The 20,563-nt window shown below is 39.7% G+C and overlaps 1 protein-coding gene across 42 annotated transcripts in view; it reads right to left on the bottom strand.

Annotated features, from left to right (window-relative positions):
* Window positions 1–20,563, bottom strand: part of CAMK2D (calcium/calmodulin dependent protein kinase II delta) — a 262,249-nt gene that overhangs the window by 97,441 nt on the left and 144,245 nt on the right. For all 42 annotated transcript variants that reach the window (XM_089778016.1, XM_089778037.1, XM_075929800.2 and 39 more), the window contains exon 4: window positions 7,644–7,698. In XM_089778016.1, coding sequence (XP_089634142.1) covers window positions 7,644–7,698 — 55 coding nt within the window. The remainder of the gene's footprint in view (window positions 1–7,643; window positions 7,699–20,563) is intronic.

Genomic DNA, 20,563 nt, shown 5'->3' with positions numbered 1-20,563 from the left:
TGGAAGAAAGTAGTCACAACCATATATACCAAAGGATACAATTAAAAAAAGGAACACATATGAAAAGGACAAATCACATTGCAGAACAGGAGGGTGATGCGGGGGGGGGGGGGGGGGAAAGAAAGGTAAGTGTCTGTGAATTGATGATATTAGAGGTGGGGAGAGTGGGATGTTTGTGAGTTAATGGTATTAGAGGTGATAATTGGGGAAACTATCTTGGTAATGGGTGAGATAGTTCAAATGTGAGCACCTGGCAGCCACCCTGAAGACATCAGCATGATGCAGCAATTTCCATAGACTGGCATAGGAAAAAATTCCTATAAGAACTGTACTAAAAAACTATGTTATCAGAGTCCAAGGTTCTGCTGCCAGCCTACCAGGAGCTTCAGATGCGCATCTGATCAGGACTTCGCTCCCCAATACCATCACTTGTGTACAGAGTACCTGGCCAGTATTCTGTCACAAGCAACTTCCAGGCTGGTAACTATAACAAATACACAGAACCTGAATGAATGGATAAATGAATGTTTATATGTATAAGGGTTAAGTAGTTAAACAACGTTGTTTGCTTCTATCTTTTTTTATTTTTTTATTATTATCTTTACAATAAATGTGGCTTTTTGCCTTATCCCCCTCATAAGATCCTGCTTGCTTTTATTTGGTACAACAACATCAGTGTTTTTAATTTTGTTTCCACACAGAGAACTTGTTACATATAAATCAAGTTACCAAACACTGCCCGTTTACCAGTTAGGAGTAATCTAGCAGCATTTAGGAGAACAATATAGGATCATTACGGGTAGAGGATATCAGCAGCTGCTTTCTGCTAATGTTACCCTTAGTCTCTTTGACAGCAGCCTTTTGGCAATGGCTTTTGTCTCTACTACTTGTAATATGTACAATTTGTCAGGTTTAGAATTACTTTATTTCTTAGTAGTACAATATGTGATAATGAACTAAATATATAGATGCAAACAGTAAAAGAATATCGACGGGGAGGCATATGGCCTCAGAGTAAACCTTATTTGCAAAAGGTGCATACTGAATAGGATTTTCAGCTTTGCAATTACTGAAATGAAATGGCAATCTGAGGAAGGACCAATATTGCTATAATAAGAGAGTTTTTTGACACATGCTGTGCATTCTGAATTCCACTGGCTGGAACAATGTCTGCACTAAACTGCTTCACCAGGCTGTAAAAGCAGTACATCAAGAATAAAATATGCAGATAATTCTTCTTTCCAGAAAAATCAGGTTTACCATTCAGTCTAGCAAACACAGTGCTTTACTGTCAAAAGGCAAAAAGCTGTACCTATTTGCTTTTAGTATGTCTCCTTTTGCTGACCATTTCCTCCCAGCAAACTTACATTTCATATATTCATTTGGCTTCCTAAAGATCTCATTTGTATAAATTATGCATCTGTTAATTAAATAACAATAATGTGCATAAAAATGTGCATTAACAGTAGTGACTTATACAAATCAGAACTGAGTAAAGGGAGTTAGTCTGCTCTTGAGAAAGGAGGAAGTTGGAAAAAATGTTCAAGACTGAAACCAGCATTATACATCTGTTCCTAAACAGGTAAAAAAGGTAAACCCCTTTTAGAATAAAGTTTAGTTTTGACACAGCACTTAGGAAACCTTCAGAGCCTTTTTCCAAAGCAATATTAGGTAAACTTTGTCTGTATAAAACTGTATCCTGGTCATAAGCACAGGATATTGATTTCATTCCGAGATTAAGTAAAGGGAAGAGTGTACAGTACAGTGAGAAAATCCTTATTCAGATATAAATACCTACGTGAGTTACAGGGAAAATGCAGAAAATTAATGGCAATGTAATTTATTTGCATTAAAATGCCCTGCTCTGTGTAAGTTACTACAGTATTACATTCCTCCTTTAAATGTATTTTCCCTCCCACAATGAAGAATATTTTGGAACACAAAATATTTATAGGCGTAAAAATAGGTATATAACAGGTTTTCAGTCATTTCACAGCAGAAACGCATGTCATGAGAGTTTACAAAAAAGTGCAGTCTGGAGAAAAACAACATTATGAACTTATGCTTGGCATTCACATTAAATTGATATTGCATTTGTGATTTGCTTTCAAGCACTAGCTGTGCATCACATACAGAGAATCTAGACCATACTCCACACAAAGTATGTTAAAATACCTGAAGCTAAGTTAAGAACTCCAAAATTAGGAAATACGGGAATGAAGTTTTCCTGTGCAATCTTATGCTCTTTTTATAGATATAGATACAAATATAGCTAGATATACACACACTATGACAGTGTTTAATTATGCAGGAGACTGGACTTGACCACCCGAGGTTCCTTCCAGTTCTGTTATTCTATGCAAATATATGCTATTTCTCTCTCACAAGACTCCAGCTCCCGTCAATGCACGGAGTAGACAGTGCTCATTCATTTTCTCTCTACTCAATGTGTGGTCCCAGGGCGACCTTTTTTGCTGCGCATTATTCAAACCCTATTCTAAAGGCAGAACTTTCAGTTTCTTCATAGATGGTTCTATCGTGGATATTACAATATCTGAGTGTTTCACAAACAATGAACCTATTTTCAGAACATCCCTCTGAGACATGTGGGCATTTTTATTCCTATTGTACAGATAAACAACAAAAGTAGAGCTGAATGGGATCTGGAATTCTTATCCTACAGGAAACACAGTTTCAAAATTTCTGTTCTGATTCCAGAGCTTGGAATCCCAATCTCCCCAGCAGCTTCTCAGGTAGATTGCCAAGGAAACATGGAGGCAGATGAACTGGCAGGGAACCAACAACGTTTCAGAAGCCTCCCTGGTTTCTGTCAATTTACTCAAAAGCATCATGTCAAAAGCACAGATATTCTCTGAGAACAAATCAGTATTTTCTGATAGAAAAATATTCTCTGAAAACTTCTGTCCAACTTTACTCAAAAGTAAAAGTTTCCTTTAATTTTGGGTGCCCTGAGATACATGGGGCCTGATTTTAACAAGTGCCACAATACCACTTCCTATTTTCAAAGCATAGCTCCTTTTCAAAGCATAGCTCCCATTAACTTTAGATTCAGCAGAGATTGCTTAGCAGTGCTGTCAATCAGACTCAAGACAAGCAGCCAGAAAATAAGGAACACAATTAGTGTCCATATGTGAAAAGTCTGCTTCAGCAGACTTGACTAGCAACAAATAGAACTCTCTGCAGACGCACGGATAGAATTCAGTTCTCCAGGGTGGCACTGAACAGCTTTAACCATGAGACCATTCTCTCTCTGCTTGCAATCCCTGCTTCACTCACTATAAGTCTTCTGCAACAAATGCAGCTGGAATCCTACAGACCTCAGTGTCCTTCACTAAACACCACTGAGTTGCCCCCAGAACAGGGGTGGGCAATAACTTTAAGAGGAGCCACTTCATAAGTTTCAGAAGTGGTCATGGACTACCCTGGAGGGAGCAGGGCCTTGTACGGAAAGGGGGAAGGGGGAAGTGGGCTTTAAATAGCTGGAGTTGAAAGGGCTCCCCAGCAGCCATGTAATTAAGCACCACATCACAATATATACACACATCGTGGCTGAATTAAGTAAAATACAGTATCCAATGTACAGAATGAATAGCATTTTATTATTAGGACTGTTGATTAAGAGCAGTTAAGTCACGGGTTAATTCAAAATTAATCATGATTTAAAAAAAGTCATGATTACACACCATTTTAAATCGCACTGTTAAACAGAATACCAACTGAAATGTATTAAATATTTTGGATGTTTTTCTACATTTTTAAATATACAGATTATAATTACAACAGAATATCAAGTATACAATGCTCGCTTTCAATTATTTTTATTACAAATATTTGCACTACAAAAGTTAAAATGATAAACAACAAGACAGTATTTTTCAGTTCACCTCATGGTGTAATCTAACTGTTAAAGTAAAATTTACAAATATAAATTTTTTTGGTCACAGAACTGCATTCAAAAACAAAATAATGTAAAACTTTAGAACTTATAAGTTCACACAGTCTTACTTCTTATTCAGGCAATCATGAAGACATACAAGTCTGTTCATGTTTACAGGAAACAATACTGCCCATTTTGTATTTACAATGTGCAAGGTATTTACATGCCAAATATGCTAAACATCTGAATACACTTTCAGGCTTCTGTTACTAATACAGAGGACATGATTCCATGCTGATGATGCTAATTAAAAAAAATAATGCATTAATTAAATTTGTGACAACTTCTTGGGAGAGAATTGTTATGTCTCCTGCTGTGTTTTACCTGCACTCTGCCATATATTTCAGATTATAACTGTCTTGGATGATAACCCAGCACTCATTGTTTGTTTTAAGAATACCTTCACTGGAGATTTGACACAATGCAAAAGAAGGTACCAATGTGAATTTCTAAAGATAGATTCTTAAACCTGGCATTGAGTTCTGTATCTGAACTGCCTTCCAAAATCGGAGAGGGACAAAGTGCAGAGCATGCTTTCAGAAGTCTGAAAAGAGCAACACTTTGATGGGGAACCTACAGAACTCGAACCACCAAAAAAAGAAAATCAAATTTCTGCTGGTGGCATCTGACTCAGATGATAAAAATGAACATGCGTAAATCCACTGTGTTTTGTATAGTTAATGAGGAAAACCCACCATCAGCGTGGACACATGTCCTGTGGAATGGTGGTGAAAGCATAAAGGGACATATGAGACATTAGCACATCTGGCAATAAATATCTAGTGATTCCAGCTCCAACAGTGTAATGTGAACACCTGTTCTCGCTTTCAGGTGACAGAACAGCAGCCATATAGGTCAGACCAAAGGTCCATTTAGCCCAGTACTGGGGATGTAAGCGACTAATCGACTATCCAATAAGCAAAAGCTTATCTGATAGTTGACACGCTAGTCGACTAGTTGCCCCCTCCCCCCCCACTTTTGCTGCTTTTATCAGAAACAGGCAGCAAGGGGGGGAGGGAAGGGAGTGCTGACAGGAGCGGGCTTAAAAAGCTGGTTTCCTCCAGCTCTGTGGGAGAGGACGGGGGCGCAGAGGTAGTGTTCCACCTTTGAAATGTACTAGAGTCCTCCCTGGGGCTCTTGTACATTACAAAGCAGATGTGCCGCATGGAGTGGGGATCTTAGAGTCCCACGCTAGCCCTGGGCTCCATGTGGTGTTTCAATATTTGAAATGCACAAGAACCCCTGCTAGGGCTCTTGCTACATTTCAAAGTGAAAGCGCTCTTATCGACTAATTGAATAGTCGGTAGAAATTCCATCAACTTTTCAATTAGTTGCTTAATCTAATTTTAACATCCCTACCCAGTATCCTGCCTTTCAATAGTGTCCAATGCCAGTGGCCCCACAGGGAAACAGAAACTGGTAATAATCATGTGACCCATTCCCTGTTGCTCATTCCCAGCCCATTCCTGACCATCCTGGCTAACTGCCACTGATGGACCTATCCTCATGAACTATTTTGTTCTTTTTTGAACCTTGTTATATAGTCTTAGCTTTCACAATATCCGCTGGCAAAGAATTCCACAGGTTTTCTGTTCATTGTGTGATGAAATACTTCCTTTTTGTTTGTTTTAAGCCTGATGCATATTCATTTTATTTGGTGATTCCCCCTCCCCCAAGTTCTTGTGTTTGAGAAGGAATAAAGTAGCACTTTCTTATTTATTTTCTCCATACCGATCATGACTTTATAGCCTTCAATCATATCTCCCCTTAGTCTCTTCTTCAAGATGACAAATCCCAGTCTTACAAATCTCTCCTCATACAGAAGCTGTTCCATTATCCCTAATGATTTCTGTTGCCCTTTTTTGAACTTTTTCCATTTTAATACATGATGTGGGTGTTCCATGGATTTATAATTCCAATATTCTAGTTTTTTGTCTGTTTTTTGACTGCCACTGCACACTGAGTGGATGTTTTTAGAGAGCTGTCCACAATAACACCAAAATCTCTTTCTGGAGTGGTAATAGCTAAATTTAGACCCCATCAATTTTATTGTGTAGTTGGGATTGTGTTTTCCAATGTGCATTACTTGGCATTTATCAACATCAAATTTCATCGGCCATTCTGTTGTCCAGTCATGGAGTTTTGAGAGGGTTTTTTTTTTTATTTTTTTTATAGCTCTTCACAGTCTGCCTGGGACTTATCTTGTAAACAAGAACCCAGTTTACCAATGAAAAGCAGCAGCAAGCAACAGTGCTTTCCACAAATGTAAACACCATTTTTTTCTGAGTGACTGGCTGAACAAAAAATAGAACTGTGTGGTATCAAAGAGTCTAAAGTTTTCTATTGTTTTATTTTAATGGAGTTTTTTGTACACAATTCTACGTTTTTAAGTTCAACTTTCATGATGAGATTGCATTACAATACTTGTATTAGATGAATTGAAGAATACTAATTTTTTTTTACAGTGCAAGTATTTATAAAAATAAATATAAAATGAGAACCATGCACTTTGTATTGTGTTGTTACTGAAATCAGTATTTGAAAATTTAGAAAACTACCAAAAGTATTTAAATGGTATTCTATTACAATTTAACAGCATGATTCGTCACAATTTTAATCACCTGTAGCCCCATTTATTGTATGACCTGTATATTACACATTAGACACTTATATAAATTGTAAAATCCACAGATAGCAATTACAGGATGGACTAGTTTGCTCTGAGAAAACTGTTTACTAAATTTCAAGAAAAAATTTAACACAACTTGTTAAAAGTCAAATTTAAAACAAACAGAACTTTCAGCAGTTACAGCTATGGAGAAAATATCACAATGGTTAATTACTTCAACACATATAGCAGTTTGATGGTAGTTTAAGCTGATGCTCCAAATACACTGTACATTTGTATATGCAAAGCTTTGCGCATGTGGTTATCATAGTGACTAATACAAGTCAGAACTGAGTAAAGGGATGTGAATGATGAGTCAACTATCCGATAAGCAAATGCATATCAGACAGTGGGCACACTAATAGGACAGTTGACACACTAATTGCTTCCCCTACCCTTGCGTCCTCCATCAGAAAGAGGCAACCGGGGTGAGGGGGAGGGCAGAGGAAACAGTGCTTCAAAGCGGCAGTGCTGTGTGGAGCCCAGGGCCAGACCCCAGGCTGCATGCGGCATTTCAAAGTGACAGAGCCACATGGTCAACCGCCAACTCTGCTATCTGACCCTGGGCTCCATGCGATGCTGCTGCTTTGGAATGCCACGTGGAGCCTGACACCGGGCTTCTCACAGTATCTGAAAGCAGCAGTGCTGCAGGAAGCCCAGGGTCAGCTGGGGATTCAGAGTCCCCAGGTGACCTCAGGCTCCTGCAGTACTGCCGCTTTCAAACGCCGCAGGGACCACAGGGCCAGCGGGGAACTGCTTGAATCCCGCACTAGCCCCGTGCTCCCTGCAGCACTTTCACCTTTGAAGTGTAGCAACAGTCCTGGGGCTGTTGCTACACTTCAAAGGCAGGGGTGCCCTTATCGACTATTCGATTAGCCAATTAATCGAAATTTTACATCCCTAGCTAGGTACATGGAACTGATCAGTAACAGATCACCCTAGCCATGTGGATGCACACCATTTGAACATCAGGTCCCCAGAGTACATATGTTACACAAGCACAAAGGATATACTCACAAATCAAAGACTAGGTAATGGAATCCTTCTTCTGATATGCTGTCATGAAGTCGAACTATAAAAAAAAAGAAAAAAAAAAAAAGAGACAGATTTATTCATCTCATGGCTCTGTTTCTTCCACTCCACCCCAGGTTTTCTGATTGTTTGATACTCGGTTATATCCAACTCTTTTTCAAGTTGTTCTTTTTTGCTTAGGACTTTTCTTTTTGATGAGGGAAGACAAAATTGTACCTCAGATTCACGCCATACTTATTTCTGGAGGTGCTGTGTTATGCCACAAGAGCACTCTGTGGTCACTTTCTAACCTCCCACCCCACAACACACAAACGCAGCAGCTGGAATTAGTAGCCTATACCTAGTGTGTGATAGCATTGCTGCAAACAACAGCTGAAAATGAATGCCAGCCAACTAATTCTTCTCCCTCAACAAAGATTCTCTGACGACCAGTAATAGAAATAAGAGTGTACAAAGATTGCCAACTACTGAGTTTCAGCTGTATTAGATACACGATATTAGCAATAATGATTATTTTCTGAAAACCATTAATTAGAAATACAATAGAAAAATAATTATTTCAATTAAAGCTAGATTTCAGGAGAACAAACTATTCTAAGCACTGTTTTAACAAAGCATTCAATAAGCAGAAACAAATACACGAGGGATTATAACAGGCAGACAAACAAGACAGCATTATATTCCACAAGCCTTTGACTAAGTGAGAATAATAATAATAATAATAATAATAAAAAAAACCCACCAACCACTCAAACCCACACACTTCAGTTAATATTACAAAACTCTGGCTTTATGTAAGTAGAAAGTAGCCAATGTTAAAAACAAAACTGTTGTTGACTATGGAGATGATGTATTATGTTGTTCCTGTCAGTTTCTCAAAGTCTAGCTAAATTAACTACCAGCAGTTTCAATCCAACCCTCTTTTAAAAAATGTCCAAACAAATGATGACTCAAGAAATAAGTCACTGCACTCTCCCAACACAACGAATCAAGCCTTCCAAATAGAAATACACCACACTTTCCTTTACAACTCCACTTTTCTGTTCAGTGTAAGTGTTTTTGTCCTTGAGAAACTAATGGAGTAAGTAGACTTCTGATTGAAAAGGATATGGCTTGGTGTGAACCCATTTTCTCTCTACCTTTCGAAAGAGAAAAGTCAAGAGACTACAGAGAACACCATCACCACTGAAGCCTCTTCAAACCTGTGGGGACATTTACACTGCAATAAAAACCATGGGCATGGTTGCAGCTGGCCCAGGTTAGCTGACTTAGGCTCATGGGAATTGGGCTGAGAGGCTATAAAATTGCAGTGTAGAAGACCTTTAAACTTGGGATGAAGCTCTGGGTTCCAAGAATGAGCAAATCAGCTGGTCTCAGCTGACCTGGGAAAAAACAGACTTGGTGCCTTTTTTTTTATTGCAGGGCAGATTTTCACAAACTGAGCAGTAGCACCCAAAATATATTGTCCCTGAAGTAACCCAAGTGATATGGCAATACAGGTTGTACCTCCAAAAACCAGCACACACTGGTCCGGTAACATCTGTGGTCCAGCAGGGCCATGGATGCTCCTAGACCAGAAAGCCCCAAGTCTAAGGGCAGGAGGGCAAGCTGGGAGAGGCATCAGGGTTTCCAGCCTGGCTGGGGGAAGCACAGGACTGGGGCAAGAGCCCTGCAGCAGCCTCCATCTGCCCCCAGGGAGCTCAGGGCTGCAGCTGGAGTCCTGCAGCAGCCTCCAGCAGCACCCCCCAGGAACACAGGGCCAGGGCCAGAACTCCACAGCTGCCCCAGCTGTGTGGGCCAGGGCCGAAGTCCTGTGGATGTCCTCAGCTGTTGGGGCTGCAGCCCCAGCCCCATGGCTGCTCCCAGCTGCTTCAGGGAGCCAGAAGCAGCATGGCAAGCAGCCTAGCCAGATTGGGGGAGGGGAAGGGCTAGGCAGGGTTGCCTGTGAGGGTAGCCTATTAGCAGCACGCAATGGGCTTGGGTGCTTGTGACAGGAGACCTCCCCTGGTCTGGCAAATTTTCTTGTTCGGGACTGGTCAGGTTCCAACAGTGCTGGACCAGGGAGGTCCAACCTATATAAAGTAACACAGTTGACCTTCAGAACTCATTGCCAGCCAATATGATTCAGAACAAGAGCTTTGTGGGCTTCATAAATGAATTAGATCTTTCTATGGATATCAGAATACCCAAAAGTATTATTGATAAAGATCAACAAACAATGGTGCTGCAGGACCATTTGCTGTTTTTTAAACAAACAGAATGTTGAAAGGTACAGATGCTTCAGAGTATAAACCAAACTGTAACTAGTTAGATTATGAATAATTTTTTCACTTTGAGGACGTCACTCGCTAGTTATTCGGTACAAGATTTCTTGAACCTTCCTCTGAAGCAGTCGCTATGAGCCAATATCAGATGTAGGATACTGAACTAGATGGAACATTGATCTGATTGAATAAGGAAATTCCGATTTTCTTATATTCCTCGAGATGTATGAATTTTTCACAATACAACCCTAATCATATAAAAAACTGCTAACATTAGATACAAAAAAATTACATTAGTAGACACTTGGGACTGTGAAACTCACCACTAAATTAATATTTTCCAGTTTTTGGAATGGCCTGAATTTCATAATGCTCTATGATTTTATAATGAAGCTTGTCTGTGATACTGGTCTATGTTTGGGGGTGAAATCAACTGTTGTAGACCTTTGTGAAATCTTACAGTACATACAGTTTAATGAAACTCACCAATTACATTATGTTCGGCTCTAATAAATTGCTTCATTATAATAGTGATTACGGAACAAAGTGGGTAAAAAAATTATATTTGAAGAACTGTCCTGCACAATGGCAGATGTCCTCGTAAGCTATAATTGTATGTGTGCATTCTTCTCCTTTAAACAAACAGGAAACAAGAAGAAACTAGTGGCAACTAACCAGGCAAATATGTGGTAGTTTCTCAGAAATACATCACAGTTCAAAGCTAAGTTCACAAATTCTACAAAGACACCGTAGGCACAATACCAGGACAAGCATGCAGAAAAGAAAGGTAACTGGTAGAATCCATAACATGATCTGGATATAATAATGTTATCTCCCTCTGCCCACGCCCAAATATGTATAAAGGATATAACTATAATGTGTTCTCAGATGTCATAGAAATCAATACTACATCTGCTGACCAACTATCTTTCTGTGTGTTGGTGGCATTACCCTATTCTCTCATGTTTTCTCTATTCGACTATTTATTTATTTTGCTGCATCCAAAATTGTGCAAGGTACTTCACAGAAGACAAAAAGAGATATAGAATGTAAATAGTTTTTTGGCACAAATAACCTAAGGTTCCGGCAAACACCTACACAGATTAACAACTGTACACACATACAAAATCCCATGAACATCCTAGAACCCTTCACAGAAGTAAAGGTGTTGATGTGCAAAAGTATTTGCAGAATTCTTAGCGTTATGTAACTTGCAAGGGAAATGAGTAGGAAGTAGATGGAGTGCAAATGCATAAACATCACAGCAATGTGGTCATGCAGTTAGTTGCATGTATCTTAAGCACATCTTGACTGTTCTATTTGTATCGACTCCAATGTGATACACTTCATAGTTTCTTTAAAAGTTATGAATATTCATTTAGATATTTTTTCCTCTGAAAATTTCTAATTAAACATAAAATAAGGATGTTAAGCAGGTAACTGACTGATCACCTAGTTGCTACAATTTGTATCAAACTACATGATTACTTGATAAGGGAAGGTGATCTATACTAGCTCACGCTGTTCCAGGAGCTACCCCTGCTGCAGCTCTGCAGTTTAACTGTAGTAGGAGCCAGGTGCACAGGCAGTCCAGCTCCTACTACATTTAAACTGCAGAGATGCAGTGGGGGTAAGTTCTAGACCGGTGCAAGCCAGGACCGCAGAGCCTCTGCATTTTAAATGCAGAGCCACAAGCAGGGGTAGCTCATGGATGGGTAGCCAGGCTGCTCTTACGACATTTAAAATGCAAAGCCACGGTGGTGCAGATGCAGCGAGCCAGGACTGTCAGTCCCAACTCATACTATGTCCAGCAGCCCCGGTTTACAGTGGCCTGGGCTGGCTGCAGGCAGAGGCAGCCACCGGGATCAGCTTCTGCCTGTGGCTAGCCCAGGCCACCGTGGAAAGAGGCTACTTCGCAGCAGCAGCCACCTGTCGTGTGTGTGTGCGCACGCACATGTCCCAGCTCCCAGCTGGGAGACCCTGCAGACAGGGGATGCTGTCAGAGCAGCCTCCCCTACCCCATCCCGCTGCTGCTGCCATAGAGGCAGCAGCAGGGGTAGAGGACAGGTGGCACCGTGGAGATGGTACTGGGGGAAAACCAGCTTTTAAGCCAGCTCCCGCCAACACCAGCTCCTGTTTCCACCCCACATTGCTGTCTCTGATACAGATGCAGCAGGGGGTGGAGGAGTGAGTAGTTTTATCAGGTAGTAGAGTACTAGCTTATATCCTTAACATAAAATCAATTATATTTATGCACAGAGAGTCCTCCCAAATGCCAAGAATCTTTTACTTGCTTTATTTTCCTTGAAAAGATGTTTTACAAACTCAACTGTTCAAAGGGAACATGAAGAGGTGTGAAACTATGAACACTGAGACAGATAAAAACATGCTGAAATCTCTGTATGGGAACTGACATATTTCCCCCAGCCAGCAATCACCACTTGTACATTTGCACAGATTTGTTTCATTAATTGTCAAACACTCAACTCAAAAGATAAATTAAGAAATTCCCAGCAAGTCCAATACATTTTTGAAGTCATATGTAATCCTTTTTAAATACTAAAATGGGGCAGGATTGTAGAAACATCGCATTACCTTTGCAACATGAAATAATCAAAATTACAACATTCAGCATACTGGGGTCCTTTCATTCTAAACTGGTGACCTATTAGCCATTATAAAAATGTCCACCACACCCCTCAAAACTATTTGTTCTCATGATTTTCCATGCAGAGTCAGTAGCTTGAAGATTAGATATGACTTCTATCAGCAGAGAAGCACAACAAGTTAGGACTCTCACCTGGGTGCCACCCACCCTGCCTTGCTACCCACCCTGCCTTGCCTCCCCACTGTAATGATACTCCCCCCTCCCCCCAACATGCCCCCTTCACACTCTGGCTCCATCAGTAGGTGGTCAGACTCATTAAACTGGAAAACTATCAGAGATAGGTTACCTAGGAATGCTCATCTATTGGGAGTCAGAAGAGAGTTAATGCACAGACTGAGGCACCCTGGATTTCTGAATGGTTTGGGGGGGAGGGGAGGAGGAAGGAGCTAGAGAAGAAAACAAAAGTAGAATGGATTGAGTCTCTGGTATGGGGAGGGAGAAGCACAGGTAACTAGGCGCATACCTTTTGAGAAGCACCTAGAATGAAGGACAATAACGGACATTAAATCTGTAAAATAAGGAATATAACGTAGGTCAATCTCCTGCCTCCCCTAAAAATGCCTGTATTCCTCCACTGGCTCCTAATATTCCCCTTAGTCTTCTCTCTCTTTCATATTGTCTGGTGAGGGGAGGGATAGCTCAGTGGTTTGAGCATTGGCCTGCTAAATGCAGGGTTGTGAGTTCAAGCCTTGTGGAGGCCATTTGGGGCAAAAATTTCAAGGTCCCTTCCAATTCTAGGAGCTAGGCAATCTCCAATAACTATTCCTCCTGCATCTTTTCCACATCAGACATATGAGTGGTGAAGGGCTGCAAGTGAGTGGATACAGAACTCACAGATCCTGGACTTCAAGTCTATTTGAGGGTTCCATAGCAGCAGTGGAGGAATGTAGCAGTAGTGGGAGCAGAAGGGGAGGGAGTAGCCACCAGAACTGAGCCATATTTGCAGACATTCACAGATCAAGGAGTTCAAGGAGGATTAGTTTCAACAATGTGAGCTGCTTGAGGGAGCTAGTTAGGACCAGAAAATAGTGGAGGAATGTAGGAATGAGAGCATACTTCTGATTTCCTTCATGCTAGTCCCTATTTACTAATCCACAGTATTCCACTGGTTAGGAGGCACATGTAAAATTTTATATTATTTTTCTGCCCAGGGACCCTTCCAACACAATTTTCCTTACTTCCCATTAATTTGAAAACTATTTTTATTCATTTCTGACAAAATATCTTGAGAGTTCTACAAGAATGAACGAATGTTACAACCTATACCTTATGTTCACCCTGTCAAAAAGATTATAAATGTTGTATAAAGTATGCTTTGTGCTGTATCATTCGAAATATCATCTGCTGAACATTATTGTCCTGAAAAAAGTGTGCAGCAACACTATGTAAAACTGTAAAATTTCAATATAAGAAACATTTCAATTCTGTAGAAAGAGTTTCAAACCAGTTTCCCAGAGTCAAAAGACTAGCCAACACTGCAGTCAAGTGTCAATATAACCAATTGGACTATAACCTGGGTAAGCAGTCCTACTTCATGACTGTGAAATTTATATCTTGGCAATGGAACACCTGGAGGTTCCTGTGCCAAAAGATTTTTTGTCTCCTGAACCTCATCTGGAAATAATTTTTAAAGAAGAAAATAACTATAATATCTGAAGGACAAGGAATTCAACATTGAACTGAGGAAGAAATTCTACCTAGAGATTTCATCCAGTAAGATTGCTACAGCATGTGGATGAGAGAGAGATTTCTAGTACTGAACTCACTTAACTTACCTTCTAATTTTAATTTTACCTTTTATTCTTTGTAACCAACTCTGACTGCCTCATTACTTGTAATTATTATAGATAGATTTTAAGTTAAGAAAACTTTTATTGGTTTATCTAAACCACTATGTTTTTAGACTGAAATGTTTGGGAAGCTCCATTTCAGTTAACAAGGCTTATGTATATAATTTTCTATTAATGAAATGATGAGCTTGTGTTGTCCAGGAGTGTTTGGGATAATACAAGATGCATATTTCTGGGGGAAAACCTTGGACTGAGAATTTGCTGGTGTCCCTGTATTATAATTTAGGGTAGCTGACAAACACTCCTGCAGTATAGCTGGGAATAACTTACATGCGTGAGGCTGCGTGAGTGCAGTTCAGGAATGGTTGCCCTCATAGTGAAGCAGTGTAAAAGGCAACTGAAGCTGGAGAAACTGAGGAGTACAGGATCATTTGAAAAAAGGGTTTGGTCTAGACAGCGTTTTCACTTTCGAAATACCTGAACGTGCGGCCTTCATTATGCAAATGAAACATGGGAAATTCAAATCCCTGCTTCATTTGCAATTTTGATCTAATTTGCATCCCTCTTTCGAAAGAGGGATGTTGCCCTCAGTGTATGAAGAAAGCATGGAGGAGGAGGATTTTTATATTTCCCCAGATGGTAGCTTATTTATAAATATATAATATATATATTAATGTATATATAAATATTTCCATGCATATATGAAATTTGAAAAGAGGGAAATCAAACAAACATGCCTTTTTCCTTAGTAAAATTCTGCTTTAGGAAACATCTATAGTTTATATAATGCTGAAGAGAAAACCAGTTCTTGGCTGACTTTCTGCCCAGAATTTTTCCTGGAAAGCCAAGTCTGTAGGTACAAATCAGAATGAATGGGTTAGTTTGGCTAGTTCTGCAAATTAAGTTTCTCTTGCTTCAGATGCATTGTTTGACATGAGTAGGGTACACACAGAAGATGCCCCAATAGTACATATCTATTCATTCACAGGCAATATGGGAACATAAGAACTAAAATATCAAAGTCCAAAAGATAGCGTATCGTATAAATCCTAATTTATATGAAAAACAGCACCTTCCTCCAATGCTTCATATTGGCTTGGCATTCTCAATATACGATTATGGCTTATAGTTATTTCTGTTTGTAATTTACTGCAATCCAATGCTCTGCTTCTTCAAGGTCTAGAGGCCTGCCACCAGCCACCCCTCTTCATTTATCTAAAGCAACTGAGGAAGAGACAATGTTCCTTAAAAAGAGCTGGGCTGTCAGTAAGGAAAGAGAAAACAGAAGAAACAGGAAGTTCCCTTGGAGAGATTGTCAGAGTCTTCTGGAAGGGGAGGCAGTGGGATCCTACTGCAAATTCCTGGGAGAATGCCAAGCAGAGCCAGGAGAAGCAGCAAAAAGCATTCAGGGAGGAGCCGAATACACGTTCATGTATTTACAGTAGACTTCCGATAATCCGGAACCTATGGGACCTAGGTGGTGCCGGATTATCAAATATGCCGGACTATCAGGATATATACATCACACACACACACACACACACACACACACACACACACACACAGTACACATTATATACTGTATATAAAGTGTTCTTAACCCTTTTTATTGTACATATTGTACACAGTATACTGTAATGTTTTAGTCCTTTTAAGCCTTTTTTACCCTTTTTGCTCAGTTCAGCTGCTGCTGCTGCTACCTTGTGACTCATTTTTTGCTGAAGCTCACTCACTAGGCTCTTGTCATTTTGATGCCGGACTATCAGGAGTGCCGGACTATTGGAGTTTTACTGTATTAAGAACATGATGTGACCACTGGTGAAGACCAGCACAGAAGAGGAGTGAGTGGAAAACAATCCACTGTATATAATTTTCGATCCACTAAACACTGTCAAATTTGGAGACTTTATTTTTGGACTTCAAAGGCACATGCTTTTCTTAATAAATTAGCCAAAACAAGTGTGTTTCTGAAAGGAGTAATTTGGGAAGTCCCTCTAAGAAAGCTGGAGAGAGCAAACTGAGGCAGAACACTGTAACGCTGGGTCTTGCCACCAGGGGGCACTATGAGCCAGGACAGCATGTGACATTTGCACAAGGGGCCTGTTTTCTGGATACCAAAATTTAGAAACCAGTGCACAAAAGGTATAGTCTTCTATTGAAGAAAAAAAAGAAGCCACCCCACAAACAAACCCCACACTCCACAAATGAACAAAAAAACCACCATGGATGAGGAAAAAAATAGTGTCAAGGGTCAAAAACTGGCTAAGACAGAAAAAAAAGTCAGAAGAAATAGTTTATTTTCATCATGGCAAAAGGTTTGCCTGTTAGACTAAGTTAGTCTTTGTTTCTGTTAGTCTTGAAGGTGCTATAGCACCAACTTGTTTTTAAAATTACTTTAATTAATCAAGTTAACAGAGAACTGTGAGGAATTTTGGAATGATAACCGAATCAGGAGAATGGGCAATACAATGGCAAATAAAATTCAATCTTGATAAATACAAAGTAATGCATACTGCATTGGAAAAATTAAATTACTCATACAACCTTAAACACTACAATAGTTTCTGTTCAACACAAATCCTAGTTCGATGTGTAGCAGTGGTTAAAAAAAAGCAAACAAAATGTTCCATTTCTTACGCGTTCATTGTGATAGACAATACTATGGAAAATGTTGTAATTCCAATATATAGATCAATGGTTTAACCTGAACTGTTGTGTGCAGTAAGAGTCAGCCTATTTTAAAGAGTATACAGTACTGAAGAATTAGAGGTAGTTGAGAGATGAAAAATGAGAATGATTATAAACCTACTGTTATTTTATGGCGTTAACCCTAAACAGTAGCAAGATAGGGCATTTAGTACACCGAGCTTACATGCTTCAGGGAAAGTTTTAATTTTAATGCAGGTGAGGGTGGGGGAGGAAAAAAGACTGCAGGCTCAAACATCCCAAACAGCCATATATATTTCAGCAATATATATTTCACACTCATGAATGTGAGGAATTTCAACTAAGTTTAAAGTATTTTTGTTCCAATTTAGAATGAAGGCATTTGGGAGAATACTGTGATTTTATACCTTGGATTTGAAGTTATCAGGTACAGCCTCTTTCAGTGCTAGAAAGTGACATTTAAAAAAGGACAAAACTAAAGGAAGCTGTCAAATAAAAATGAAAGAAGAAAATAGTCACACTACTAACTTAGATGTTATTGTCTTTGAAGCATGCAAAACATTAGCATTGAATACACCGAATATGCTTTTGCAAAATGGATGGAACTTATTTTAAAAAATAGAACAAATTGAACAAGTATAAACATGATCCAAACTATCTTGAACTATGGATGTAAAATACCATGTAATCAATTATACTGTTCAATGTTAGGTTTAACCAGTTAACTGATTAAGCAGGATCCCACCCCTGCAAGGCTCCTAATCCTTAGCCTCATGTGAGGTTGCCAGCTTCCACCCCGGCCCAAAGTCCAGTGGGCCGGGAGCTTACCAGATAACCAGTTATCCAGTCACATCCTTAATATAAGCAAAATACACATATCAGAAGATTTGTTTTTAATGTAAATACTAAACCAACATTATTCTTTGATAAGACTAGGAGAGACTATTTACATCTTATTTCCTGTCTGAATTTGTTTATCTTCAACTTCCAGTCATAGAGCAGGGCCATAGGATATATTAGGATATCAAAGAAGGAAAGGAAAGCAAGGGTATGTCTACACTACCACTCTAGTTCGAACTAGGGTGGTAATGTAGGCAACCCGGAGTTGCAAATGAAGCCCGGGATTTGAATTTCCCGGGCTTCATTTGCATAAAGCCGGGCGCCGCCATTTTTAAATGTCCGCTAGTGCGGACTCCATGTCGCACGGCTACACGCGGCACGGACTAGGTAGTTCGGACTAGGCACTAGCGGACATTTAAAAATGGGGGCGCTCGGCTTTATGCAAATGAAGCCCGGGAAATTCAAATCCCGGGCTTCATTTACAACTCCGGTTGCCTACATTACCACCCTAGTTCGAACTAGGGTGGTAGTGTAGACATACCACAATTTATCTTTGTTGGACATGACACATGATTCTTAGCAAGGTGAATTTAAATATACCGAAAACAAGTGAAATGACAAACATGAATCATTTAATCCATAAGATTTTTTTCTGTATTTATGAAGGGTATGCTATTCAAAAGACAGACTGAAATCCAAGTGAGTAAACCAGATGCTTATGCAATCCATAGATATTGAAAGAGCTATTGAAGACCTACTACTGGGCTAAGCACTCTGATAACAGCTGAGATTATTCTGAAAAAAAACCCAGGTTGTTCCAATTCCCTAAAAAGCTCTGAAAGACACATTATATACCAAATCTCCATCTACAGCTATGAAGCTCATCTTGAGTTACTACTTATTAAAAATGGATTGTGTCTTGGCTTGAGACTGCATCTAGGGAATGCTTAATAGCATTTATCCATACAGATACAGATTCAGCATTCACACACTGTCCAGCTTTCTGGCTCGCTCTTTCTCTGGCTTTTGATCAAAGTCTCTGGTAATTGACTGAACCAAGAGGTAATACTCTTTTATAAGACGCCTCTTATAGAGTGCCATAATATTTTTGTGCAAATAAGCATTTGTGTATGCATACGAGAGGTGTGCTCTCCCTGGGGTAATGCATTTACTAAGGACCTAATCGTCAGTATGGCACTGGGCTGCCATCAGGATGGCATACAGTAGAAAAGCCACAAGAAAACCCGTCCAAGGCCTTGCGGTCTCTGGCAATCAAAGGGAGCAAGCCCACTGCACCATTAATAAAGAAACCCTTTAATAACAAGTCCATGCTTAAGGCTGCCATACGTAAGAGCAGTCATACTGGGTCACCCCAAAAGTCCATCTTACCCAGTATTCTGTTTGATTGTGGCCAATATCAGGTGTATCAGAGGGAATGAACAGGACAGGTAATCTCAAATGATCCATCTTCTGTTGCCCATTTCCAGCATCTGACAAACAGAGGTGAGACACACTATTCCTGCCACCCTGGCTAATAGCCATTGATGGACCTATGCATTAATTTATCTATCTCTTTTCTAAACCCTATTATGTAGTCTTGGACTTCACAACACCCCCTGGCAAGGAGTTCCACAGGTTGACTGTGTTGTGTGAATTACTTCCTTTTGTTTTAAACCTGCTACATATTGATTTTATTTGGTGACCCTGTTGTTCTTGTGTTATGGGAACAAGTAAATAATTCTTTTTATTTACCTTTTTCAATACCTGTCATGATTCTACAGACCTCTACCATATCTCCCGTCAGTTGTCTCTCTTATATAATGTTCCCATTTACATACAGACATTAGCTATCTATTCCTAATCGCATCCATGAATAAAAATAGCCTATTCTCCTCACATTAAGGAGATTAAATGCATTACCCAAATATCAAATCAACATTAAAGCAAACTGTTACAAAACTCAAAATGCGGCTTGGAGAGTGGTAACTTTTATGTGCCTGGTTAATGTGTGGAGATATGTAGAGAGGCTACTATCTCCTAACTGCCTGTCTGAAATGGCTGAGTTTTTCTCTCTTTCTCTTACTCATTCTCTGAGGAAAATGGAGTTCCCTCAATGGAAGATGTAGCACCTTAACCTTACATTCACAGTTTGTTGTTTTGCTGAGGTTGGTGGGCGGGCGGGAGGGGGGGGAGGGGGAGAAAGAGAGAGGATGAAGGTGATGCTTTTTGACTCGATGAAACTATATTGTCCATATGGGCAAATTTAGGAAGAAGAGAATCCTTATTGCAAAGACCAGGTAGGACTCAGGCACGGTAGACTGAATGGCAGAAAGTAAAAAGATAAATCATCTGATACAAGACCTCCAATCAATAGCACATTTTGTCATTCCCCTCCTCTTAGAGACAAAGAAGGAATTCAGTGTGTAAAATGGAGCCATCTATCTTTATTTAAAAAACCTATATTTGGACTTTATTATTATTAATTGGAGCTGGGTGATCTATAAATCTCTTGAGTGCTATAATGAATTAGCACCTTTTTAAGGTGGAAGAGATGTGAGACAGCTCTGTTCCCTTTCTCCTCTTCTTTCACATATATCACTATAGCTAACCTTCAACAGATTAGAGAGAAGTTAAATCAATCATTGATGGAAAGTCTTCAGAAAACAACCTGAAACC

This window comes from Pelodiscus sinensis, chromosome 4, assembly GCF_052426305.1.
Source record: "Pelodiscus sinensis isolate ZL-2025 chromosome 4, ASM5242630v1, whole genome shotgun sequence".
Taxonomy (NCBI): domain Eukaryota; kingdom Metazoa; phylum Chordata; order Testudines; family Trionychidae; genus Pelodiscus; species Pelodiscus sinensis.
Note: the sequence above shows the minus strand (reverse complement) of the source record. Positions and strands in the feature narration are given on the sequence as shown.